The 26,255-nt window shown below is 45.4% G+C and overlaps 1 protein-coding gene across 1 annotated transcript; it reads right to left on the bottom strand.

The window, feature by feature from the left end:
* Window positions 1-10,772: 10,772 nt before the first annotated feature.
* SLC25A48 (solute carrier family 25 member 48) lies at window positions 10,773-25,316 on the bottom strand. Its single transcript, XM_058815371.1, has 7 exons — window positions 25,271-25,316; window positions 23,038-23,081; window positions 19,203-19,274; window positions 18,308-18,560; window positions 16,843-17,091; window positions 15,499-15,632; window positions 10,773-12,481 (listed from the first exon to the last, which is right to left on the bottom strand). The coding sequence occupies exons 1-7, from the start codon at window positions 25,314-25,316 to the stop codon at window positions 12,272-12,274; spliced, it is 1,008 nt and encodes a 335-aa protein (XP_058671354.1). The 3' UTR covers window positions 10,773-12,271.
* Between the last annotated feature and the right edge of the window lie 939 nt (window positions 25,317-26,255).

The following is a 26,255-nucleotide window of genomic DNA, read 5'->3' as shown; positions in this document are numbered from 1 at the left end:
TTATTGTGTATCTTTTGGATCTCACCATTCCTGTATTTCATAAATTTAATGAAGCAAATTTGGGAATAAAAAGTATTAGACAAAGAGTTGTATTTTTCCTTGCAGTCCTATGACTTGGGAAGTCTTTTTGCTCATCCATAAAAATGAATCAAATTCTTTCAGATTTTCCTCTTGCTACATAATATGTCTACACACAGTGCAGGTGAGCTGCGCACACAAAGCAAAACATCAGCAAAACAGAAAGACTGGAATAGCTTGGATTTGCATTTGGGAAATATTAACAAGACTGAATATCAGTTTGGTGGAGATGATACTTAGAATTTTGGGATCTAGCATCATAGATTCAATATGGATGTTAATGCACCTTTTTCTTCTGCTTAGGGCCAGGAGCAGACATAAGCATTGTGCTGATTTGTCAGATGGATATTTTGGGATTGAATCATTGTGCTGATTTAATCGTACGTGATTCTTCTGTGCATTAGAATGCAAAAAAAATTGGTTATTTAGGGGAGAGCTGCGTGAGGTGAATGGTATAGAAAATGTAGGAAGATATGAAAATGTGAGAGAGATGAAGTAGTTGTTTTATTACTTGGTTTCATCTTTGTAGGTGTTAACAGAGAATAATCTTTTCTATTTTAGCATTTGTTATTTCTTTATCATATTTGAAACAAGCAGCAGAAACAGATGAGAAAATGCTTCTGATCTATTACATAAGTTTAACTCCTTTCATATAGGTGTATCAGATGCATTTTCTACAACCCAGTTCTGTCTTTTCCCGAAGCCCATACAAATGAGAGGCTTAAGAACAGCAGTGGAGATGAGCATTTCCACCATGCTTTTGATCCCAGAAACACATCCATCCCATCAATGAAATAAAGAAAGGAAATTAGTTGCTTTTTGTCTCTATCTGGAGATTCTGAAAAATCCACCCCACTCCACTGGAGGTGGTGAAGATATGAGTCCTAGAGATATTTAAGATATTCCATCTCAAAGGCCCTGTTACAAAGCTTTTGCTTCTCTCTGAGCCACAGCAGAGATGAAATTTGGGATTTCCCTGCTGTGAAGAGATCTAAGTGAGATGTTGGTAAGGGTGGAATAGGTGGCTGAGATAAGCATCTTCTCTTACACATTGGTTGGTTTCTTTTTCCAACAAAGCTCCATTTTTGACTTTTCTGTTGAGCTGACTAGAGAAGTGATAGAGAAGCATTGCTGAGCTCATGGCTCTGTATAAAAAAGCCAGCATTAAATACTGAGAAAGAAACAGTTGTCCACAACACATTCCAAATGCATAACCCCATTAAGAGCTTGTAATTAACGCTGGGTTTAGTCTTGTTTTTGTAAGTTATGCTCATGAGTTGTCTACTGCTGAATATTTAGATGAAAAAAAGGTGGCTATGGGCAGGAAAACCTGCAGCCTTGCAAGGAAGAAGTTAGGTGACTTGTTTATGGTGTGCAGATATTATCAAGAAATAAGTGATGCAGAAAGAAAACACAGATTTTTTGTTTCCATCTCAAGTCCTGAAATATTTCTTTTGCTATACAGTGGGCAGAGTGTGAATTTTGCTGGAGCATCTCCTATTGGTGAAATTGTTGGACTGCAGCTTTGCAGAAGCACTTTGACACCTGCAGGTATGATAACAGGGTGTTCCAACCTTTCACCAAGTACAGAACATAAAATGAAGACTCAAATACATTTTGTGGTCAGGCAAATTATAATTTTATTGGTTTGTTAATGATTATTTCTACCTTATGTATTCCAGGTGGACAATAAATACAATAAATAACTCTTCTGTTCCCTGTGCTTTTTAAAGACTTTGGATTTTTAAAAATCTTTTAAAAAATCCCATTAAGCATTGAATTTCTCAATTTCTTGATAGGTTGTCAGGATTTTTTTCAGAAATTCCTTCACATTTCCCTTGGTTTCATATTGACATTGGTCACCATGTGCCAGTCTCTGTGAAAGAAATAACAAAGATTGAGTTAGCAAAGATTTTAAAGCGAAATAAAGAATTTAGATGAACCAGTGAAAATATACATTATTTGGAGCTACACAAGGATTTCAAAATCATTCCCAGAGAATTGTTCCTTGAGCAGTGAGTGTAAGAATGGCTTTTCATGGTGACTAAGAAGGTGGACGGTGGATTGTCATATAATTCTATATATTCAGTTCATATATTCAGTTATAGCTGAAGTCATTTAAATGAGGCTGTTTCAACCCAGAAAACAGGAGCTGGGTAAGATTGGGGCAAGGGGTCAGTGTCTCAAAGCCACCCAGACTATTCCTCCTTGCAAGTTTGAAGGCAGCTTTAAGGAGCTGGAGACACTGCAGCGTCAGCATCCTCTGTGTCTCACCGAATCACACAGGAGCTGTCCTCAGTCTGTAAATAAAGGATGTTTCACTGCCAAAGAAAAGGCACCTGAGGGAGGACCCAGGAGCCTTCCTGAGCATCATCACAAGCTGCAAGATGCTGCAAGTCACAGCTGTATTTCACAGCTGAGAATCAGTGAAGACACTGCTGCTTGGGTGGGATTAAAGCTGCAGAGGAGAAGGATGCTCTGTACACCTGGCTCCAGCCAGGCAACCCCTGCACATCCAGTTCCCAGTGTTAGATCATTACTATTTAATGCCAAAACACATTTTGAGAAGGGAGAATAGAAAAGCAATTTAAATAAACCTCCTTTCCCACATGTTTATGTTCAAAGGGTTTGGAGAAGAGAAAGGGCACAATGGGGCAGAGCCCATCCCTCTTCTTCCTCTGCCAACTTAAAAAGCTTTTCACTGCCTCACACATGTTGTGGCTTTATCTGGCTCCTGCACAATATGAATATTTAAAACACATCTGAAATCAATGAAACACTTATCTGCAAATGTTTAGATTATTTTAAAAATCCTTTATTTTGTAAAAGATAAAAGAAATCTGTAGAAAAGTAAGAAAGTCTTACTTTACAGAGGCTTCTGTCCAGTTGAGCCTGGAAGGTCCAGTAAAGCCTTTCAATTACTGGATTGGAAGGTGTGTTTTCCTTCAGGCGTTTGGTTCCATCCACAAAGCATGCCAGTTCATGACCACTCTGTTCAACAAAGAAAGTATTAGAAAAACCCAGAATGCATTGTGTTTGTCCACAGAAGGAAGAAATTTGTATTCCTAAATGTGGCAGCATGTCACAGTCAAATGCAACGTATTTTGCAATATATTGAAAACTGATAGAAGACCTTTGGGGGGACTGTAAAACAGTGAATTCTCATGTATGCCATAAGAAACAACTGTCCTATCTCTCAGAAAACCTCAAACTGTAGAAGTTACCTACAGAGGCATAGTTTCAGCAGATGCTGGGGCTTCACCACATCTGAGGGGGTTTAAAACAATGAAACAGTGCTGGATACACCTAGAGCTAAGTCAGAGGCCTGACATCTCTAGCCCAGGTTCACTTAGTATTTAGGCACCCAGCCATAGAACAAAGCGTTGCAGAGATTTTCAAAGCAAAAGCCTGTATCTCTTGATATGCAAGTCAAGCCTACAGAGGACTTTTGCCTGCAGCTGGGCTCGATTCTGATTGTTCTGTAGTGGGAAGGCTTCTGCTCCCCTCCCCACAAGTATTCAACAAGCTCAGTTTTGCTGCTATTGGTGTATTAAAGTCGTCCTTGTAACTGAAAGCAGAAGTTACATAAGGAGCAAAGTGAATAAATTTAAACTCAGTTAATACCAAACTTCTTTAACATCTACAAGAGCTTGAAAAGAAATATACTTACTTCAGGAATGGGGAGACATGAACATGACTGAAAACAAAAAAGAATGAGTGTTAACATCCAGCATTCAATGTACAAGAACAGATTTTTTCAGTCTCATTATATTCCCAAAAAACATGTACTCACACTGGTAGCTGTCTGCCTACATGGGCAACTCACAGAACTATCATCCTGGAAGAAGAGCAAGTGAGAAGTCAGTATTTGCTATCATCTCCTGCACAGGCATGCATTTTGCAGAATGAAGGTGCTGAGCAGCCACTTACAAGCAGGAGCTGTGTGTAGCGGATAATCTCCCGGACACCACAGTACTCTGCTTGCACAGAGAGCAGCAGACAAGAGAGGAGAATGTATGACAGCATGCTGGCATTCATGTCAACTCAGTCTGATGGGTGACACAAGAATGGGAGGACGCTCCTTTTAATTGAGTCTTCACAAAATTCCCATTCTAATATGGAAAAACCCAATTATAAAACCGATACCAGGTGCCCACTATTTTTTCCCATTGCTTGGACAGCATTTTAAAGAAATCAAACATGGAATTGAGTCACCTACTTCAGTGACTTTAGTACTGTGGAAATTCACAAATGCTCCTCAGAAGTGATTAATTTAAACATTATGATATCACACCCCAGCAGGAAACAATGGTTAAAAAATCTATGAAAGCTTTTTTTTTTTTCACATGTGAGGTTTGCCTCCTTCACTTATGTAAATTATAGTTACATGAAAGCAAAGAGATTATGATGTTTCAGCATTGCCAAAGTTCCTGAGAAAGCAAACTGATGTGCTGCAGGGTGGCTTCCCCAAGATTCCGAGCAGAACCTTGCTGAAAGAAAGCTGATGACACTGCAGAGGTCCGTGGAGCAGACAGACAGACAGATGGATGAAGTTGTGGAGCACTGCCTGGACAAGCTGTCACACTGAGTTACAGCTGCTGCATCCAGAGAGCCATGCCATAGTCCTTGTCCATGGTCTCACCTCTGCTGAGTGCAGGTGCAGCAGTGTGTGGCTGAGCGTGGGGCCCTCAGAGTGCAAATGGGCTGGCATCCCACCATTGCCTTTTGAGCTGGAAGGGCTGGATGCAAAAATAGTCCTAGGGAACCCAAATGGTATCAACTTGGAAATTCTCTTGGAAATTTGGTGGCCTCTCCAAATACAGCTGAGTGCTGGTGAGAGCCCTCCCTCGCCACAGAAGTTTCCTTTTTGCAAGTTGCACACCTGGGCAGAGCAAATGGTAGCCCTTCAGATTTCTTTTAAATCCCCAGGGTTGACTTCTAAGCATCCCTTCTGTTTGCCATAAGTCCCATTATGCCTTAAAGGTCTCCTCCAAAAGCTTGAGACTTCTTCAGGTCAGTGTGGCTGAAGGAGAAGTGTGATCCCTCTGGAAACTGTCCTGGAAAGAGAAAACACTGAGCTACAATTAGCTGTTTTTTCTTTGGCATGTGCCAGCCAGCAGTGGGTTCACCTGGCTGAGCGTGGCTCCACTACCAGCAAGGGGAGCAGAGGAGAACCTGCCTGCTGCTCCTGCCCCTGCCTCCCTGCCTGCACAGCAGCACCTCCTCTGGGCTGGGCTGGATGCTCCCTGCCTCAGGTGATCCAGTGTGGAAGGTGTACAGAGCCCACAATTAACACCTTTCCATGCACAAGGTGTAATTATGGACTTTGGGCAGTGAGCAGAACTTCTTCCCAGGCCTACAGCCCAAAAGGCAAGGTCTGTGTTTTTGTTCCCAGGTGCAAATGAGAATGGCAGAGCTTCCAGAGCTGCTTCTGAGCTGCTCCCATGCCCCGTGACTCCTCCTTGTTCACGGTCACTCTCTGCCAGCAGTGCCAGCATTATCTCTACATCTTAGCTTTTCTATTTGATTGCTTAGTGAGATCTGCCTCACACTGTTGTTGCTCCAGGCTAAATGAGCTGTCAGAGAAGCTGCACTCAATTTACAGTAAAAGAGAAATCACCAGAAGTCAAACTGGCACTGAAAGATATTTCCATGTATTGGTTGGAGCCCAGGTGGATGAGGTGCAGGAGCAAGTGGCACCAGTTGCAGCTTCTCTTTAGAGAGTTTAGATTCTTTTCTGGCATTTAGAGGCTGATCCAAGGCTGTAGAAATTAATATCTGATGCCATCCCAGCAAAAAGACTAACTTTTTAATAGAATCTTCAAACATTTAGCTTTGATATTTTAAAACTATTCATTATGATGACAACCTGCAGCAGCATATTTTCACAAATAGGTCATCATTTGCCAGTTAATTTTCTGTCCTCATGTCTAGGTAGCTGATCATCCACTCTTCTCCCTTAATCTCTCTTTCAGCAACACAGACCATCACCACAGGTACTGCCAGCACCAGGGCAGCCGATCAGCTTGGATTCTTAATATCCCATCAATATCCAGTGATGGGATATTAACATTCCAACCCTGAACAGATTATTTGGAAAAGGGGTATATATAAAACTCTCCAATGTATTTCTGTGGTTTTACAGGCAGCTTGTTCTCATTCCTTTGGAGACTCTAATGTCCTGCACATTTTGGTTTATGTGTAAATACTTTGGGATATGTATTTTCTTATAATGCCTTTGCTTTGGTGCTAGGTTGAATGGCCAAAAATGCTGCACACAACATCCAATTTCCAGATTGGTATTTAATCTGGTTTGCATAAACCTCCAGAGTTTATGAGCTCTCATGAGAGAATTTGCATCCCAGTGTAGAGTTTCTAAGAATCTCTACGCATTTTGGGTTTTCTAATGTAGAAAAAACCAATTCCCTGCAGAGGAAAAACACCCAGGTAACAAAGCAGTTTGTTTTACGTTTGCTGTGTGCATTGATCAAGATAGAAGAGATGCAAAGACCACAAACGAAGAGATCATTCATAGTTTCGTTTTCCAGTGATAAGGCGGCTTGGAGGATGTTTTTCCCTATCTCTTACATAAAGATGACATACGCTAATGTAGAAATCAAGGAAAATAGGGGCATTCTAATCCCTTTGTGAAAGGGTAAACCATAGCATAGTAATAGCAAGATTACTTACAATAGAAAGGCATCAAATCCTGATGAACATTTCAGAGTCAATCCAATCCAAGGGGGTAGTGCACACCCTGAGAGCCCTAGCAAGTGGACCACAGGATTTTCTCAGGACTCACATTAGCTTCTGTAGGTAATGGAGCTCTCATTACTTTCAGAAGAGTTTTAATTAATTTGAAACCATTTAAGCTTATTAACAAACACTAGTGGCACTCAGGAGCCGTGAGAGGGGAGAGCACATGAGAGAGACCTTCAGGACTGCAGGTCCTCCTTGTTTCATGCACTAGTACAGTCACCAGAGCTGGGGTGGGTTCAGCCAAGATTTCCATGTTGCAATGATATTTAGCAAGAGCCAAGACATCTAAAAGAAAAAAGCCCTGACAGCAGCAGGCCAGCTATGATGTGTGTCATGCCTATTAAAAATGCTTCCCACAACCAGCTATCTTTAAAAGCAGGCAGAAGGCAGCAGGAATTGATCAGACAGGTCACCAGTTCTCTTGTATTTTAAGATTTTTCCTAGTGTCCTCTTCCAGTGTCTTCTTTTGTGGCCTTTCATACCAGGAAAGGGAAACACTGAGGGCTCTCACATCAGAAGTCCACTCACCCTTCCTTGCTTGTCCCACTGTGCGATGACCCTGTGGGCTGGATTCCCCACTCAGCACAGCATGCAGAGGGCGGCTGAACATGCAGGACACACAGACAGCACAGGGCATTCACTCCATGGCAGTGTTAGAGCTCTTCACCAGCCAGCCCCACATCACAGCTCTGTTTTCATGCTGGAAGTGTTGAAAATCCACCTGCAGGCTGCCTGATGGAAACACAGCAACAGCAATTTGACAGGGAAGCAGGGACGGATATTGGTTCCCACCTGGTTGCATAAGTAAGAACAAGCTGGCCCTTATCCATGAGAATTGGCAGGATTTCTATACCATGTGTCTCTAGACTGTGTGTGAAGTAGGCTACAGTAATGATAAAATGTTTTGAAACATGGGAGAATAGAGCAGTCCATGAAGATGAGCTAAGTCCTGGTGCTTTCACAGAGGTGCCAGTTTGTTGCAGCAGGTGTTGGTGGCAGGGCACCTTAACATGTTTTTTCCCACTTGCAAGGTTCTGGTTTCTCCAACTTTTTTCTCCTTGTGACTCAAGGTTATCCATTGCTTTCTCCACCACTCAGAGGACCTTTGTGTTCTCTTCAGAGACTGGGTGTTGTACAGCCAAGTAGCCTTGGAATTTCACCCTTACTAAGCAAGGATTTCTTGATGTGTCCAGCACTTTATATCTTACAGTGAAACTGCACATGGGACCTCTAAAACCCCTTTAAAAATACACTTCTGCTGCACAAGTGGCTCCTAACTGGTTAATTGTTCCACTTGTGTGTGATTCCAGAGCTGTCACAGGACCTACAGATTAGGAAAACTGCCTTGAATATTACTATAACTACTTAAATTTCCTCTCACTTCATGGCTTCATTTCTTTTGGAGCCTGTCTCTGGAAGGATACTCTACATAGTGCTTATCTAAGCTGGCAGTGATCAGTCTGTGCAGTACTGAAGGAGCATGTACAGGAAGAAAAGGGCTTTAGAGAGAGGAAGCTTTTCTTGTGCAGTTTACATTCAATCTAGCAATTGAACTTCTTCCCACTTGTCTCCTTGGATCTCATCATTTTTCTGACTCTACACTTTAATTTTTTTCTTAGGAAATACAAGACAGGCATTGGCCTTCTTGGCTGACATGGATGCCACGCCTAGGGAGAAGAATCTCGACTATAACAACTTCTATGACAAAACAAAGAATTTCAGATAAACCAAAGAGATATATCTTAATGCCTGCAAAGACGTCACCTACTCCTCTGTCTCAGAAGAAGAGAAACTGAGATGTGGATTGTGATCTTGCCTTCCCCTGTGGTGGGGAAACACCAGGCAGGGACTCCGAGGCATGAGAACATCACAGCCTGGCTTGGAGCCACCATGAAATCATTTAGGCTGGAAAAGTCCTTTACAGGCAGGGTTTCAGTAGATGCTAAAGCTGCTGGGAAGCTTCTTCCCACTCTATGCACCACAGACATCATGAAGCCTCTCCCAGCCCCAAAGGCCTTCATCCAGGTCAGGGCTGTTTTCTAGAAAAATGGATTTTCACTGGGACATTTGTTCCTGTTTGATTGGTTTTTTTGAAGGAAACAAGCTGCTGTTTCCTTTCATATCACTAAATAGTTTATAAAGTGTGAAAAACAGCCTGCATCTCATTAAGTAATACAGGCTGTTGTAAGAGCTGGAATGCCACCAGAGACGTGAAAGTTGGGCAATTACAGACTTATTTGAGGGATGACAGGTCTGAATATGCTTTCATAATCCAGGCAACAAACACATAGAAGTATGTGTCCCTGGTTCTTCAGGTCTCACTTGTCATTTTTTGACCATTTCAGGATTTACTGCATTTATTTTAGAAATGAGCGTCTCTGTAAACACCTTGAACAACCTACCAAGCAGATGACTTCTACCACTCTGGCACGTGTGGGGAACTTGCCACTGATGGCAGGTCAGTACAGACACAGCACTGACAAAGGAGCCGGGTCCATATTCTGAATCCTGTTGACACAAGGGTTTTCTTTCTTGTCTCTTCAGAGACAAAATTGCCAATATATGTAATCAGTGCCCCACTGAATCAGCTGTGTGTCTGTCTGTCTGCCTCCCAGGAAAGGCTGTTTCAAACTCCCATCACCAGATCCCTGAAAAATTCTTTGAAGATCCTAATTTATATCCATGGATAATGATAGTGATTTAATTTCCAAAAATTAATGCATTTGATATATCATACAGAAGATTATTCACAAGACACAGACTTGGCAAGTCTCTGTGTGTATAAATTTTAATTGCCATCCCTCATCTTTGGGAAACAGGGCTCGGCCTCTGTGGTGTCACACAACCCCAGCCCCACTGGACCTCTCCCACTGGTGACACAGCCTCACACTCACTACTGCAAAAGCAAGACTGTCAGGATCAAGGATCATAGACCCATAGAAGGGTTTGGGTTGGAAAGGACCTTAAAGCTCATCTCCTTCCAGCCCTCTCACCATGGGCAGGGACACCTCCCCTAAAGCAGGGCCCTGTCCAGCCTGGCCATGAGCACTCCCCAGGGGTGTGATCGGTCACAGCGAGGGTATCACACAGTGCTGTGCCTCAAAAGCTGCTTGTCCCGGCCCCAAGGTGTCCTTGGTCACCAGCAGTGGCCCAGAGGCAGCTGGATCTCCTTCACCTGTGCTGCTGTCACCCTTGAAACCCTCGTGCTTAGCCCGGAGTTGCTTTGCCTCTTTTGTGGTTCGTGAATGCTAATGGTGCACTGATTAACCAGTGTGTCCAGGGCTTGCCTCCAGTGCTGCCAGACCAGGGCAGCCTTTGGCAGGGCAGGGCCACCTCAAAATCATCCAGAGGCTGTGCAGTGTGGGGCTGCCCATGGGGAAGGGAATGTGGGTCGGGCAGCAGAATGGACAAGACACAGAGGGATTGCTTGGCAGCTCCACTGAGCCACACGTGCCCTGCCAGGGATGAGGATGCCATCAAGTGGCCAAAGCTTTGTATTCACTTCCCACTTGATCTTCATGATTTTATATTTATGTTATATATATTTATATCATGTATATCTGTATTATTTAGAATAACTTTCTGCCCTCTGCTCCCTTTCCACACCAAGCTGCCCATGGCACTCCCTGATAGCTCCTTCTGGCAGGTGTGTGCTACACGGGAGATTTGTCCAGGCAGATCCTGGGCTCCAATCTCAAAATTGGTTTCATTGGATGAATAATACCATGAAATATCACTGTGAAACTCCTATGTGGGTGTCAGGGCTTTACACCCAGAGAGCACTGAACAGATCAAACCTGGACACCATGAGGGCAGGATCATGCAGATACACAGCTTGTTGTGAACTCCTCAGTTTAATTCATTCATGATCCATTTTACATTATGCAGGCAGATGAACACACCATTTATTTGCATTAAAAAATAGTCTGCCCAAGTATTATCCCTGGAGACACATGATATTGTCCATCTAAAAACATATTTTACATACATGCAGTAAAATAGGCATCATGAAAAGGATGAATCCTTAAATGCAGCCAGCAACAAATATTTGTGTGAAGGATCATCAATTTTTTCCATATTGTTCATTAAAAACTGTTCCAGGTATCCTAAAGAGGATCAAAGGCACTGTGAGCCTTTTGAGATGAGGCAACACCAGCTGTTTCTTCCCCATTTTAAGGCCAGTTCTGGAAGCACCCGCAGTTTTGTTTTTAGTCCCCATTTCCAAGTACTGCTCCAGACCCAAAGTTTTAGGCACTTTCTGCTCTGATCTTCAGGTGTTGTGACCAATTCCCTCATTCATCCAGGGAAGAGGATGAAGGAGTTTCTTTTTCTTTCTCCTCATTTTATGGGGGAAAGCTGTACATCTGCTCCACATTGTCTTCAGAAACCTTGTTTTGAAGGCATCTGCTGAAACTGCAATCACTGGGCTTTCCCCCCAGAGCTCTTCTCCAGAGGAAGAGCTGTTCCTCTAGAACATTTCTCTGATGAAGTGTTGTCCTAGATTATTCCCCCATGTCATGTGTCACTCTGCATGTGAGCTCCCTTGGCCTGTCCTGCCAGTGCCACCAGAGTCCTCTTGTCACAGCAAAGCTGGTTCTCCTTGGGCTTTGGCATCAAAAGCTCCATGCTTAGAAAATAAATCATAAGGATATTTAACATTATAAACAGAAAAAATAATTATGTAAATGATCTTGGAATAATTGAGATGCTGAGGTAGACCAAAGAGAGACTGGGCCTGCCCCAGTGGTCTCAGTGGGATTCCAGCAAAGAGCTGGAGGTCTCAAGCATGCTGTGTCCTAAAGAGACTTCCTTTGGTCATGGTCTGCTCATGGCTGCAAAGTTTTGTCTGCAGGTTTTGGCAGCTGGCAAATCATGCCAGGGAGCTCAGAGGGTCTAAAGAGATACCTCAAGCCAGTCCCTGGAGGGCTGCACCAGGCAAGCTATGTAAATTAATAGGCAGCCTTCTATATAAAATGCAAACTTGTTTTATTGTTTTCTGTATTTAAAAAAAGCACCTTAGTGTCTGAATTTAACATCCTCCTGTTTCCCAATTTAATTTATACCTTGGTAAACAGACTGGAGTTGTTAAAGCCTTTACATTTTTCATGATAATGTGTAAATTGTACTAAACTGTGTTGTAGAGCATACGTGTTTGTATGGGAGGAGTCACCCACTTCTTTGAACCTGAAAGCAAGATAGGATTTGTTGGCTACCAGAAAAAGCACCTGTGTACCCACCATTTTCTCCTTTCCTTTTCCACCAAAGAAGATGAGTGTTCTAACACCATGTTGTACAAAAGACACTTCCTTGGTGATTTGAGGTGGGCTGGGTGTGGGTACATCCCTTGGGAAAGGGAAGTTCTCTTCCTGGTTCAGTACAAAAAATGCCTTTGGTGAAGAAGCTCACCACCACCACCAGAATTACTAGGGTGCTCTTAGTCAACAGTGAGAGATTTGGTAATGAAATAGTCTTTGGGTTTGGTTGAGCTGGTGTGATTCTCGGCGTGCTCCACGGACCACGTGTCCACAGCAGGTGCTGCAGGTGCAGGAGGGGAGTCTTCAGTCAGGGCAGCTGAGCCCTCACCAACACCACACTGCTGATCTGGCTCAGGAAGGCAGCAGACTTTCTGGTGCTCTTGGCAACGCTTCTGAAATAAGAAAGAAGGAGATTTATGAAGTACTGCAGAAAACAGCAAAGATTGCCAAGAAAAATCTTGAGTATCTAGCTGCTAAAAAAGTTTCTTTAATGAGATATTTCTAATGCTGCTCCTTTATGCAACTCCGTTACCGAGGGAAAGAGTGAAACAGTGACTTGATAGTCAAGGCACTTTGAAAGAGGTTAATTTCATATCTTTGGGAACAAGTGAGGAAAGAATACTGTGCAGGGACTATAGTAAAAATTATATTTCAAAACTCATAAAATATTAGAGAATAATCTCCTTTCAAATGTTTACTTCTGATTGATATGAATTAAAAGAATCACAACAATCATAACAGATTACAGTGAAGCTGCAGGAGATGTGGACTGAAACTAAAATCCATTGGCACATTTGCAGTCTGCTCTGAATCCCACAGACCCAAATTGTGTTTGGCTATTCAGGTGTAGATATCCATGTAAGTTATGCAACTTTCAGAGGATCTATAAAATTGCAACTCTATTTGATTCAAAGATTAATATTCTGTAATTTTAATAAAGCTAGAGGTCCTTATATGCTGACCTGGAAGTTAGGGATTGGTCTCACTTTGCCATCCTTTCATTGCTCTGAGACAAAGTTCATAGCCAAGAAACATGGCTGCACTCGATGGGAATCCTCTTATTGTATTGACCAGGAGGCCCCTAAAAAAGACCTGTTGGGAATGAGCAAGGTTAGAGGATAGGAATATATGGGCTGTTTTAAGAAGAGAAGGAAAACATTGAATGAAGTCATGGTGGGATTCTGAAGGACCAAATCTTTTGGGTTTGCTTGGAAGATGTGCTCCCATATGGTCTTGGCTGAGGTCTGCACTGGGGAAGGGGAGCACGGTGGCAGAATCACTGGTTTGGCATCATGGTGCTCCTCACTACAAACACCACACCCTGGCGTGTGTGACAGTGTGCACAAACTCTTTACTTTGGGGTGAGTCTGCTCACAGTGTGGTGCTTCCAGGAGGGATGTCTGCTGGCTTACTTCTCACAAAATCACTCCATTAACCACCAAGGCTCATCACCACAAGTCACTAATCTAAATACCCCAAGTTCAGGATAGATGTGAAAAGGAACATCAGCAATCAAACTCCTTTCCAGGCTTTATAACAGCAAAGTTCCCACAGCTACTGTAAAAAAAAACATGAAAAATCTTGGCCCCAACATCAGAAGCCCTTAGATTTAAGCATATAACCAATTTTTGCCCTGAAATTACTGAACTCTACTAAACACCATCATATCTTGTGTCCAACAAATCCTAAGAATAGTGCTGACTTGAGACAGAATCAAAATATGTTGACGTAGTTTAGATAAAGCTTGCAATGTGAAATTGCAGTACTGGGACATTTAGGATATTATTTGATTTATTGGGATGTTTTATTTTGTTAGGAAAGACACATTTCTGGGAGTAAATTCAATGTTTTTGCATTATCCATAAAGTAACATGAGAGACACAAGTTAAATAATAGTAAAGGTTTAGGATGAAAAGCCCAGAGGCATAAATTTTTCTTATCTGAGTGAACACACCTGGCTGTGGAGAAAGACAAGGGTGTAGCTTTGTTTCTTTGTGTACATCAGGCAGTTATTGCCAGCACTGAGAATGCTGTTCCTTTGTCCCAGAATGAAAACATCCAGCCCTGCATTTGCCATTTGTCAGTTGTGAGTCTCCCAACATTTAAAAAATATTTTCCTTGTGAGAGCAGGTTCCAGTCTTGCTATCAACTAATTACTCAATCCTACTGATGGCTTTGGGGCAGGTGCCAGATGGGACAGCAGAAAAACTGCAAGAAGTACAGAACTCTGCTGTAAAACTCTTTTAGTTGTTAGTTCAGGCAGGACAAGGAGGGCAGAGGATGAGGATGGAGAGAGAAAGGAAAACCCATGGAAATTCCCATTTCAGCCACCCTGCTGTGGAAGTGGAATGGTAAGGCAGGCACCATAGAGCCTGGCACCCTGTCCCCCATCTGACTGTCCAAGCACTGTCCTCAGCATCTCTCCAGGTGCTTGTGCTTCACATGAATGTGACTTTCTTCACTCAGTAGCAAAAGCTGAACCAGACCACAGGCTCCTGAGACAGCTGGCATAACATAGTGGCATGTTGGCAAATATTGAAATCACACTAACTTGTGATTTTGCAGGATATTTTCCTGTTTGTAACTTGTTACATTTCTCTCAGAATGTGAAAATTAACACTTTGCAGCTAAGAGACCACATGCTGTTCCAATGATAAATACAGATTTATTTCAATAGCAGAAGACGTTACTTCCCACAACCATGCCTTGGCAACACAATAAAGCTGCAAACCATTATTCTCTGCCATTCACATTTAACTGAGGCAAAGTTTCCAGGTAGAACAAATATCTTTTATTACACTAGCAGACAAAGTCAGAAAAAGGAGATAAGTTATTTGGCACGCAGCCCTTCTTCATGTTTAAAATGAAAGCAATTCTGATATAAGAACGCTGACACTCAACTCCACCTTGGTGCAAAATGAGGGCAAGCAGTGCAAAAGCAGCATTAGTTCCACCGAAGCATTGCCCAAGGTGACCAGGCACACCCAGAATGCCAGGACAGTCCCACTGGAATCAGTTTAATGACACCAAAGTCAACGGGAAACATTTGACCTCTGCATTTTGCAGAAGAATCGCAGAGGTAAGGCTTTCTACCTCTGATTTATGATAAGTCAAATTATATCCATGATTAAGTGCACTAACATGAAATGTTGTTTGAAGTTAATTACACCAGCAATATGTGACCCCCCCAGTCATTCATTTCTTCATTATGTAACATGTATTATAACTCTCACTATTTTGATTTAGAATGAATCTACACAATAATTACCTACTGCCATAATAATAATTTAGCACTAACTGGCTTTAGCTGTCTCTCAACACTGTAGATAGGTTTTTAACAGTCACTGTATTTTCCAATGGACAAGTAAATACCTAATAACCAGATTTAACTTCAAATGTCACTTACTTTTAAGCCCTCATTCTGGTAGCTCTGCAATATGCAGTCAATGGTCCCTTTGTACTGCTTTGAATAAACTCCATCTGCCTGAAGTCGGCTTTTCACAACATCCATTGGAGTACATACTGCCCAGGAAACAGCTCCTGGAAAAATGCAGAAGTATTTGAATAATTCCTTCTCTATACTTCCTTGCCTGCAGGTCAGTGAACCCAGAAATTCACATCTATCACATCATATTAATGTGATTTTCATTCAGGGCATTCACCCTGCTCAGGCACAGAAAGAGTAGTTCTGGGAGAAAGTTCCCTGTTTCTGGAAGGTGTTCAGATTTTGGAGGTTATGCTGCTGATCAGATGCAGGCAACCCAAGAGAGGCTTCTCCAGGTGCAACTAGATCTCCTGTTGTGCTCCTGGTGGAACACGGACATGCCATGGGAAGAGCCTGAGCTGCTGCTTGGGCGATTTCAGAGAAAACTGAGTCTTCTGATAATTCTATTGTAAAGCAAAGTGTGGGCTGAGGATACAAATAATGGGTAGGGGCATCTCAGGGTGCCAGGATTAGACTCCACACAGTGAGATACCCTGTCATACCTTTAAAGAAATGCCTATTCCCATTGATCAGCCTGCAGCTGAGTGGGATGGTTTGCCTCTTTGCAGAGATCAGTACATGACTGCAGTCCATGGTCCAGCTGGACAGACCAGAGTTTGTCTGGACCTATGTGAGTGGTGGGGCACACGAGAAAAACCATCCAGAGGCACCAGGGGCCTCTTTATTTGAGGAGAAGGCATTTTGTTATCATTACCTGAGCTAAGGATTGACTTGCCTTTATGGATCTGCAATTTAGAAATGGCCAAGAAGTGGGGAGTGGGAGTAGGGGTGACCTTCCCACATGGTGGGGGCACACATGCCAGTTTTACTGGAAAGGTAGATATGGAAAAAAGAAGAAGATCAGTAACAGTCAACTGGGCTTCTGCTAGTTGTGGGTAGGTGCACACCCTCCTGGTGGGCAGCCAACAGGTTGAAGTCCTCCTCTGGAGGCATCCTGGCTACCACATATCCCTGGCAATGGGCTTGGCAGGCTGCCCTGAGGCACCCAGGGAGATGAAGGCGCTGTCTGTTCCCCTCTTCGCTGACAATGAGCCCAAGGAAGGTCTGATAACACAACTTCCATAAAGTTTGTCAAGTTATAAAGTGCAGCTGTGGTGCCAGGGAGCCCAGCCCTGGGGAAGGAAGGTTCAGTCCCATGTCCTCTGCTCAGGAGGATGCAGTGGCCCTTGAGTCACCCTCGTTATCTGCCCCGAGAACCTTCCTGTTCTTGTTCTGCCAACGCTGTGAGGAAGTAAAGGTGCTTACCTGCTACACCCCCTGCCATCCAGATGGTGAAGGGATTAGGAGCAATGCTTCCATGAGGGGTTATCCAGTCACAGAACATCGCATACGGGACGAAATAGGCGCAGTACCCGGGGACGTCCCTCAGGAGCATTGCTACATTGCCTCGGTATATTCCTGGAATTCCCTCTTTCTGCAGGATTGTCCTGAAGCAGTGAATTGAGCCTCTGTACACAGAAGATCCAGGAGCTGTGGAATTCTGTTTAATGTTTGCTACAGAAAAAAAAAAAGAAAAAAGAAAAAAGATACAACTGTTGGAATAGATATATTGCCACAGAACTGCTCTCCAAAGCCCACTGCCATTGATTAGAAGTCACTGCCATCCAGTTTCTTCTGCTGGGGTCAGCAGATAACATGGGGAAAATGTTTTAGGAGAGAGTATTGAGGTCCATTTTCAGAAAACGTGTAGACACTTCATACATATTTTCTTAGATGCATGGCATACCTCCCAATAGGTATGTGCCCAGTGAGACTTCCAAATAAATTTAAGGCAATATGCCCAATTTTCATGGATTTTAACTTCAACTTATGCCAAGTCACATGTCTGAAAGCCTTAACATCTTCAGAGTCTGGCCCTGCCCATGCAGACCAAGATGTTTTTGTAAAAGGCATTTGGTTTCTAAGCTACACGGAGGCTTTAAAAATGGACATAAAATTGTTTTATCAAAGCAACAGAAAAATGCCAGCATTTCACAGTTAAATGCCATGACTGTAATTGTGAGAAAGGTGAAATGCTGAAATCCAAGCTGTTCAGCTCTGAAGCTGCTCCATGTCTTCATTTGGCTGTGCATGTGCTCTGGTGGGGTTTGCTCCATGCTGGCAGCCTGCGATGGAACTCAGCTGCTGTCTAAAGCTGAAGCAGCCCCTTCTGCCTTGTGGACAGGGAACAGCCACCCACTGCCATCCTGCTGGTGTCCCCTCCTGGCCCATCCTGCTCACACCTGGGCTACCTGGCACCCTGTGTGAAATAAGTTGGGTTTTAAATGTAAATAGAAAACTTCTGCTTTTGAAGAGAGAAGGGTGGAATAACAGAGGGCAAATATATGTGGGACTGAGAGTGTGCAGAGGGAGATGGGGAGCTGGCATTGCCACTGGCAGCCATGGTGCTGCTGCTGGGATCTCCTAGGGACTATTGGAACATCACACTGCAACAGGGGACTCCACAGCCCAGGGACTCACAATTTCTGCAGCTTCTGGTCTTGAGCAGACCTGCCTCATGTTCCATGCCAACTGTCTGGAAAATGCCATTGGTAAAAACCCTTTGGTTGAGCTGAGCAGGATGGGGTCCATCCTCAGGCAAAAGGAAGAATTTTTAGCCCAACTGCATCAGCACAAGGCAGCAGAAAGCCCAGCCTTGCCCAAAATTGTAAAGCTCTGCGCACGTACCAAAGACCGCCAGAGACAGGAAGACAAAACTCTCGCTTCCTACCTTTGGTGTAGGGCTGTGTTTGCATCTGCAGCCTGATCTTGACCAGTTCCACGGGGGTGCCAATGCCCACGGAGATGACCCCCGCCACGAGGCTGGCCAGGGTCATGTCGCCCAGCGAGGGCGCGGCAGCCGGGTCCCCGTGGCGGAGCTGGCTCAGGAAGCGCTGCGTGTTGCTGAAGACCCCGAACACCACCGAGCTGTAGATGCCAATGCTGGCCAGTGGGAAGGACATGCCCTTGAAGAAGCCGGTCAGCTACCCAGGAAAGGGAGCAGGGCTTAGGAGAGTGAGCAGGACTGAGCAGGGTAAACCCCAGCTTGTCTATCCGGTTAGAAATCACAATGGTTTGGGTTCGGAAAGGACTTGGGAAGTTGTCTCCTTCCAATCCCCTGCCATAGTCAGGGATGAAATGCAAATCCAAGTAGCAGATGTCTCCTGGAACCAACTGTTTGCGCACGCTGAGCAAAAGAAATTGGTTCATGCTGCTAAAGGCTTATAAAGATTGTGCAGAATATGGGATATGGCTGAACGCACAGGAACCCCTGTAGAAGTGCCTCATATAGACAGTGTTTGTTCTGGCTTCACCAAAGTCAGCAAAATCCTTCTGGTGACCTCTGCCAATGAGATCAGGCAAAAGAGTCACTGTGGATGCAACCCATGTGGAGACACTGATCATTCCATGCCAGGGATCTCCCTTTTCCCTATAGGAGTCACCAAGTGGTGACTTAACCTTAGAGTTAAGCAAGAGAAGGGATTTGCAGGCTTAATTGCATAAACTTTATTGGTCTTTATATAATTGCTGGTGTCAACAGCATTTCGTACAATTGCTTTATATATTTATCTATTTATTGACTTGCACTTTCTACCAGCACATTTAATGTGTGATGAAGTACTTACAGACTCATTTCTGTACACAGTGAGAACACACTTGAGTGTATTTCCATATCCTTGTCCAGCTTGCAAACGAGTCTGCAAAAGACATTTGTAAAATGTGATTAAAATCCTATGTTTCCAGCCCAATGGAGGCTCATGCTAAGTAAACAATGTGTACTTTGCTTTGAGAGCAAGTCCTTCCTTAGTCGTAAAGAGAACTGAGCAATAAAATAAGATATATGTGCATCCACCCTCTTGAACTTTGCCAGAAGCAAGGCTAAGCAGGATCTCACAGCCTGAAGCTCTCTGCAGCATCTGGAATCAATGACTGTCAAAAATTGCTATCCAGCCTGGACCAGCCACCATGACCCAGCACGGTGCTGTCATTGGCAAGGGCCTGATTGATGTGGAAATTGGATTAGTGTGGTCTTCTCCTCTCCATTTGGAGACTCAGGGAAGGCTGGGATGTGTTGCAAAGAGAGGAGAGGTGAGCTCTCCTGAGAAAGTTCTGGGGCCCTTCTGCTCCAAGGTGGATTTTAAGACACAGAGATTCTAATTGGAGCTAAAATAAATCAGCTCCATCTCTGAAATTCTCCATGCTTCACTCAAAACCAGTTTTATATAATTTCAAATAAAGACATTTTATTTCTGGAAAGGAAATTGGTTATTCACCTTCCAAAAGATGTAAGAAATGGCACATAGGTCACAACAAGGCCCACAGGATTAGGCATTTCCCTTCTCATATATATGTATTTAGATCATCTTTCATTCCAGCTGCTCACAAGGTTGCACTAGAAACATCCTAACAAGGGATGCATTTTTTGGGCTTAGAGGTGTGCAAGGAAATGGAAACACTGCTCATTTGTTCATTTCACAGCACCTCAGGCTTCATCTTGGCTGAGGCCAGAGCTCATTGGTTATAGAAAGACACTCATGCTCCATCAGGAATGTTTTTAGGAAATGGGGACATTTCTGACTGTATTTATCAGCACTGCTGCTAGCAATGAAGGCTGAAGGGACACTGCCAACCTGTTCTGGGGGATGGTGTCCAATCCCATCCACTGGCTCAGCCCTGATTTACACCAGAGTGAAGCAGGAAATTATTTGGGAATTTAACACCCAAGGGAATGTGTGTCTGCCAGAGTTCATGGCTGGTGGGAGCTTCTGGATGGCAAACAGCAGGTTGGATGCTACAATCACTTGGCCCAGAGCCCTGCACGAGGCTGCCAGTGCTGCCGTGGGACCCTGGCAGGAGCAGGAGGGACCAAAGTCTGAGTTCACCCTCAGCCCAGTCTCACCCCTCACCCTGGGGCAGCTCCATGCAGCTCTTTGCACACATGGAGCATCCCTGCTCCACTCCAGGCCTGGCCAGAGGCCACAGGGAAGCAGCAGCCACAGCAGAATATCTCCTGAGCACTCAGAACAAGCTGGTACATGAAGCTGCTGCCCTGGCTCAGCAGCACGCGTTGTGCAATGTGGGCAGGCTCAGGGGTGCACACTGGGCACACTGTGACTCACACTGGGATAGCAGGGCTGGGGGGACAGGGGAAGGTGGTTACACCAGAGTGACCCAGGACAAGCTGACCCCAGTGCCCAGCCCTGGGTTCATCTTAACCCAGACATTTCCACTTCGCCTCCCTGGGCTTGTTTTTTGGTTTTGGTTTTTTTTTTTTTTTTTTTTTTTTTTTGTACTCAGTAACCAGGTATTTAGAAGTTCAAGTTAATATATTTTTTGAGTAACTGGGGGCAACTGAGTGTTCTCACAATCTGGTTGTCACACACGTCCCTTAGCTAATCTGTTAACACCCAGCACTGAAATCCCTGCTGGCATCTGTGACAAAGCCAGCTACCACCAGCATGGATATACCTCTGCAAAGTTCTCCTTTTTGTTGTGTTTTGATTAGATAGGGCTCTTGGGTGACACCCAGAAGCTGAAGAAAGTTCTGGGAAAATGAATGCAGTGGGTAGGATGAAAGTTAGTAAAGGCACAAATTTTGGAGTTTTGCAAGGATGTAGGAAAAAACAGCTGCTGGGGTTTGATGGGAAGAGGTGGCTGAAGGGGGAAGAGGTAACTTGATGGGAAGTGTGGTGTAGAAGCCACTTACCTCACAGAGCCTTACACTCAGTCCTGCCTTCTACCCTAGATGGGGAAAGACAGCTGATCCCCTGGAGGCTGCAGATTCTGCTGAGCAGCCCCTTTGCTGGCCTAGTGCTGTGTAAAAACTCTCTTTTCCCCTTTCCTGCTCCTGAATTTGGAACATAACAAGTCTGCCTATTTGGTATTCCCAATACAAAGCCTTGCCCAAAGCCAAGAGCAAGAGGGGGCAGCCTGACATTGTCTTTACAACCACTGAAGGATGGGCTTGCTCTTTCCTGGCACCCACACTCGATGTTTCCAAGCAGGATTCCCATAGCCAAACTCTGCCAGGCCAGGCAGTGATGCCATGGGCACCAGCCTGAGAAGGGGATTGCCTTGGCTGTGCTGGGCAGAGCCTGCTTTTGCTGCCCTGCCCATGGATGGGTGCTGTGGGCAGCCTTGTGGCTCTCCCATGTGGGGTCTGCACCACCTTTGCACAGGGATGCCCTTGGGGCTGGTATCACTTTAGCAGCTCAGAAAGGATGGGGCTGGCTGGGCACCTCCTGATCATCCCAGGAGAGCCTGGTGTGTGCCAGGGGATGGATGTGATGCTGGGAAGGGATGTGGTGTGGGCCATGCTGGGCTCTGCCTCCTTGGCATCACCCTCCAAAGGGTGGAGGCTGCAAACATGACCACAGCTGGGTTTGCCACAGCTGGCAGCCCTGCCTGGTGCCAGAGCCAGGGCTTGAACCAGAGCAGGGAACAGAGTCACAGAATTGCTGGTAATTTTGAGCTGAAAGGGATCTTTGAAGGCCATCTCGTTCAACCTCCCTGCGGTGAGCAGGGACATCCCCAACGAGACCAGGTTGCTCAGAGCCCCATCCATCCTGCCCTTGAATGTTTCCAGGGATGGGCATGTCCCCACCTCTCTGCCAGCCTGTGCCTGTGTTTTACCACCTTTTTTGTATAAGACTTCCCTATATCTAATCTAAAGCTCTCTTTCTGTTTAAAACCAGTATCCTTTGTCCTATCACAATGGGCCCTGCTAAAATTCTGGTTTCATTTCAGACCCCCTTCGAGTACAAGAAGGGCACAATAAAATTTCTTTGCAGCCTTCTATTCTTCAGGCTGAACAACCCCAACAAGGGCAGAGAAGCTAAAATGATGAAAGCTGCCCAGAAATGCCTGGACAAAAAAAGAAAGGAGCAGGATCCTCCTCCCTGTCTGTGCAGCAATAGGGATGGTCAGCTTGATTGAACAGGATGCACTGGTATGTGCATGGGCTTGTCTGCACCATGCTGACAAATACTTTCTTACTTCTCTAAATCCTTCCATTGGAGCAATAATTATCATGAGGGAATCATAAACACTGTGTCACAGCCCTGGGGTAACAATTTCAGAACTCTGCCCTTCCAGCATTACCAGTACTAGGAAAACATGAAAATGTGCCTGCAGCAAAACTAATACAGTGCCCTCATTGCCCTTTGAATACTAGTCTGTGGCAAAGTTCAATAAAACATTGCCAGAACTGGTCAGTGAACCACATATTAAGGAAGGCCAGGTTAATTTTCAGCATTAATTCTTCACAGAGGAACTCGCACGTATCAGTCAGTTCTTTTAGTTTCTCATTCAAAATGAGTCTTGGACAGAAAGAAAGTCTGTGAAAACATTCCAAATTCCCTTCTGGGATAAGTGAAGGCCCTTTGAGGCATCAGCTAGAGAGAAGGTCTGAATTGGTGGGGTCTGGGTGGTGACATGTGAACACAGCTCGAAGTGTTTTACCTTGACCGTGTCCAGGGGATGGCCCGCAACCACACTGGCGATTCCTGGGGATGAAAGCAAAGTATTATGAACAACACTGAAGCTTTTGTGGCAGGAGAGGATGCAATGGGTTTAGAGGAGAGATTTCCATAGGAACAGTTGTAAAAGCAATGACCAGCAGGATGCCCCTTCCCTGACAACAGCTAAAAGCTGAGCTTACACACTTTTCTGTGTACACTCTCCTGGACCCCTTCAGCTCTCAAAGGCACCAGAGAAGGACAACTCAGGTTTGTATATCTTGTCCAGGACCAACCCTTTTGCACTTCTGAAAGCTCACACAAATGTTTAGCCTCAGAATGGTGAGATTCCTGTCCAACACAAGGCAGTGCTTTCTCCTGGCTCAGAGTGATGTCCTGGTCCCATTAGCTGACTCCTAATAGGTCCTGCAAGTTCCTCCTCCTTTACTATTTTAGGAGCAGTTTATAGAGATACCAATCAGAGAGGATTCAGGTACAGAGGATCCTGCTCTGCACAGAACTGTCCAGTGCCATCCTGCCTTCCTCCCTGTGGTTCTCTGGGGAGAAATTGGCCCATATTCTCTTACCTTTCACCCACCTACTCACACCACTCACTACCAGGAGCTCTCGTGGCAACACAGAGCACAGTTTGGTTTCCCTCCTCTCCAGAAGAATGGAACACCTGTGTGCCATAGCCAGGATATGGTTTTGTGTCTTTGTTGCAAACAACACTGGCAGGTTTTAGGGCTTGTGAAGAGTGGGTAAATTGTGATGCTTCCTCACCAGCAAATCTCTGTGCAAAACCAGTGCTCACAGGTGCTTTGGGCACTACATATAATTTCTCACTCATAGTGGATTGGTACTGAAAAGAGCATCATGTTCTTGGTCAACACATTATGACTTTTCTAAAAATGTGTTTAAAAAATGTCCCCTCTCCTCCCAGACCTGGGACCACCCATGGTCAAGTGCTATGAATGAAAACTCTCATCTGTCACTGCAGCAGAGCACTGGCTCACCTCCAGGACATCCCGTCCCATTGCCAAAGGTGTGCAGCAACAGCACAGGGCAGCGGAGCAGAGGCAGCAACCACAGCCTACAGAGAGCCAAAAATCAGCTGCTCACGCAAACTTTTGGCAGAGCTTTTGGGTTTTTTAGTCTGCTAATTTATTAACCTCATCTGGGAGGACATCTGTGAGCCACCTCTCACCCTGCTCCTGCGTCGGGTCTGAAGGGTGACCTGAGCAGGGGTTTGCTCTGCCGTAGCTGGTGACCCTGTCCTGCTGCAGCCCCGGGGGCAGCAGAGCTGGTCGCCCTCTCAGCTGGCATCTCTCAGTTCTGTGAACCTTGGCCCATCACTGACGCCGCTATGTGTCGTTTGCCTTCCTTTTCTTTCAGTTTCCCGGTGTTTGCCATCGGAATTCCCGGCAGACGGGATCAATCCCTGCCGTGTCGATCAGCCCAGTGGCGGGGTGAGGAACCTGCAGTGCCTTCCCGGGGGATGGGGACACGGGGAGCCCCGGGCTGGGGGCGTGCGGGTGCCTCTGCAAGCCAGCCCTGCACAGCAGCATTACAAGTTCTAAACTTGAATTTGAATAAACTTGAATAAACTTGAACCATCCCGCCCATGGAAGTGGGATTAAACCGCACTTGTGTAGCAAAGCAAAGCAAAGGTGGGAGACGCCGGGAAGAGACACAGCAGACCCCACCATCCGGAGGGGTTTTATCCCCGGGGGTTTTTATCCCCATAGTGGAGGGTTTTATCCCCGGGGGCTTTTACCACCGGAGGGTTTTATCCCTGGGGAGTTTTATCCCCGGAGCGGAGAGTTTTATCATCGGGGGATTTTTTTCACCGGGGGTTTTATCCCAGGAGGGTTTTATCACCGGAGAGTTTTATCCCCGGAGGGTTTTATCCCCGGAGCGGAGGGTTTTATCATCGGGGGAATTTTTTCACCAGGGGTTTTATCCCAGGAGAGTTTTATCCCCGGACGATTTTACCCCCGGAGCGGAGGGTTTTATCCCAGGAGGGTTTTATCCCCGGAGGGTTTTATCCCCGGAGGGTTTTATCCCAGGAGGGTTTTATCCCAGGAGGGTTTTATCCCAGGAGGGTTTTATCCCCGGAGGGTTTTATCACAGGAGGGTTTTATCCCAGGAGGGTTTTATCCCCGGGGGTTTTATCCCGGGTGCCCCCGCCGTGCGCCCTTGGCCGCCTCCCCAGCCGCGCTCTCGGCATCACTCACCGCCCACCAAGCCCGCCACGAAGTCCTGCAGCTGGAGGCTCCCCATGCCCGTCCGGCGGGGCCGGCTCCCGGCGGGCGGGGGGTCCCCGCGGGCTCCGAGCGGGCTCCGAGCGGGCTCCGAGCGGGCTCCGAGCGCTCCGCGTTCCGCGCCCGCGGCTTCCAAGCGCTGTGACATCACGCACCGCGGCTTAAAGGGGCCGGGGACACCGCCCGGCCGGGCGGGGAGGGACCGGGGCAGGCCGGGCTCAGCATCACCCGGGGCGGGAGCAGCAGCATCGCTCCTGGGCAGGGCAGCGGGGACGGGGGAAAGGTAGGGGTGTGGGAAGGTCATGTACGCTCGCGAACTGGAGATGGAAGTGCAGAGATAAAGAGTATTGCCCCCGTAATCAGTTGGAAAAATAACTCCGTTCCCTTCATTGGAATGACTGGGTCATGGTTTGAGGAGATACGCCCAATTTTTGTGTGATCTTTCCAGGAGATAACTCCAATTTCTTTATAATCTTTCCAGGAGATAACCTCAATTTCTGTATTTTGGGGAGCAATGAACAATTGGCCTCCCGAATGATTCCTTCTACATCGTATTCACAATTTTCTTATACTCTGTTACACGTTTCTACCTTTGTCCTGTCTTTTCCAGAGTCAAGATTCCAGATCTGGTGTATTCTGCTTTCATGCAAGACACTCCTTTTCACCTTCCTCAATCATTTTTGTCTAAAGTCTTTCAACTGTGCAGCCAGAGCCAGAAGTGATAGGAAAGAACCACTCAGCAGAATATTTTCTGTTTTGATCTCAACCCCTTTTCTGGGGATTCCTAACATGCCTTTCTGACTGGGGCTGCAGGCTAGGCTCCCTCTCTTGAATCACCAATACCTGATCTTGAGCCCAGCCTGGCTGTTGTGCTTCCTCTATGGCATTTTCAAACAGTAAATCTGATGTTTTACACCCAAACAGCACCTGGCCACTCAGCACAGGACCTCCTCACCAT

The sequence above is a fragment of the Ammospiza caudacuta genome, chromosome 16, assembly GCF_027887145.1.
Source record: "Ammospiza caudacuta isolate bAmmCau1 chromosome 16, bAmmCau1.pri, whole genome shotgun sequence".
Classification (NCBI taxonomy): domain Eukaryota; kingdom Metazoa; phylum Chordata; class Aves; order Passeriformes; family Passerellidae; genus Ammospiza; species Ammospiza caudacuta.
Note: the sequence above shows the minus strand (reverse complement) of the source record. Positions and strands in the feature narration are given on the sequence as shown.

Bases quoted from the DNA above. Each gene is read 5' to 3' on its own strand.
- SLC25A48 (XM_058815371.1), bottom strand. From the start codon at position 25,316: ATGGGGAGCCTCCAGCTGCAGGACTTCGTGGCGGGCTTGGTGGGCG. The intron at 19,275-23,037 runs GTAAAACACTTC...TGTCTTTTGCAG, and splicing joins ATCCCCTGGACACGGTCAAG to ACTCGTTTGCAAGCTGGACA. The intron at 15,633-16,842 runs GTAAGCACCTTT...GCATTTTTCCAG, and splicing joins GATGGCAGGGGGTGTAGCAG to GAGCTGTTTCCTGGGCAGTA.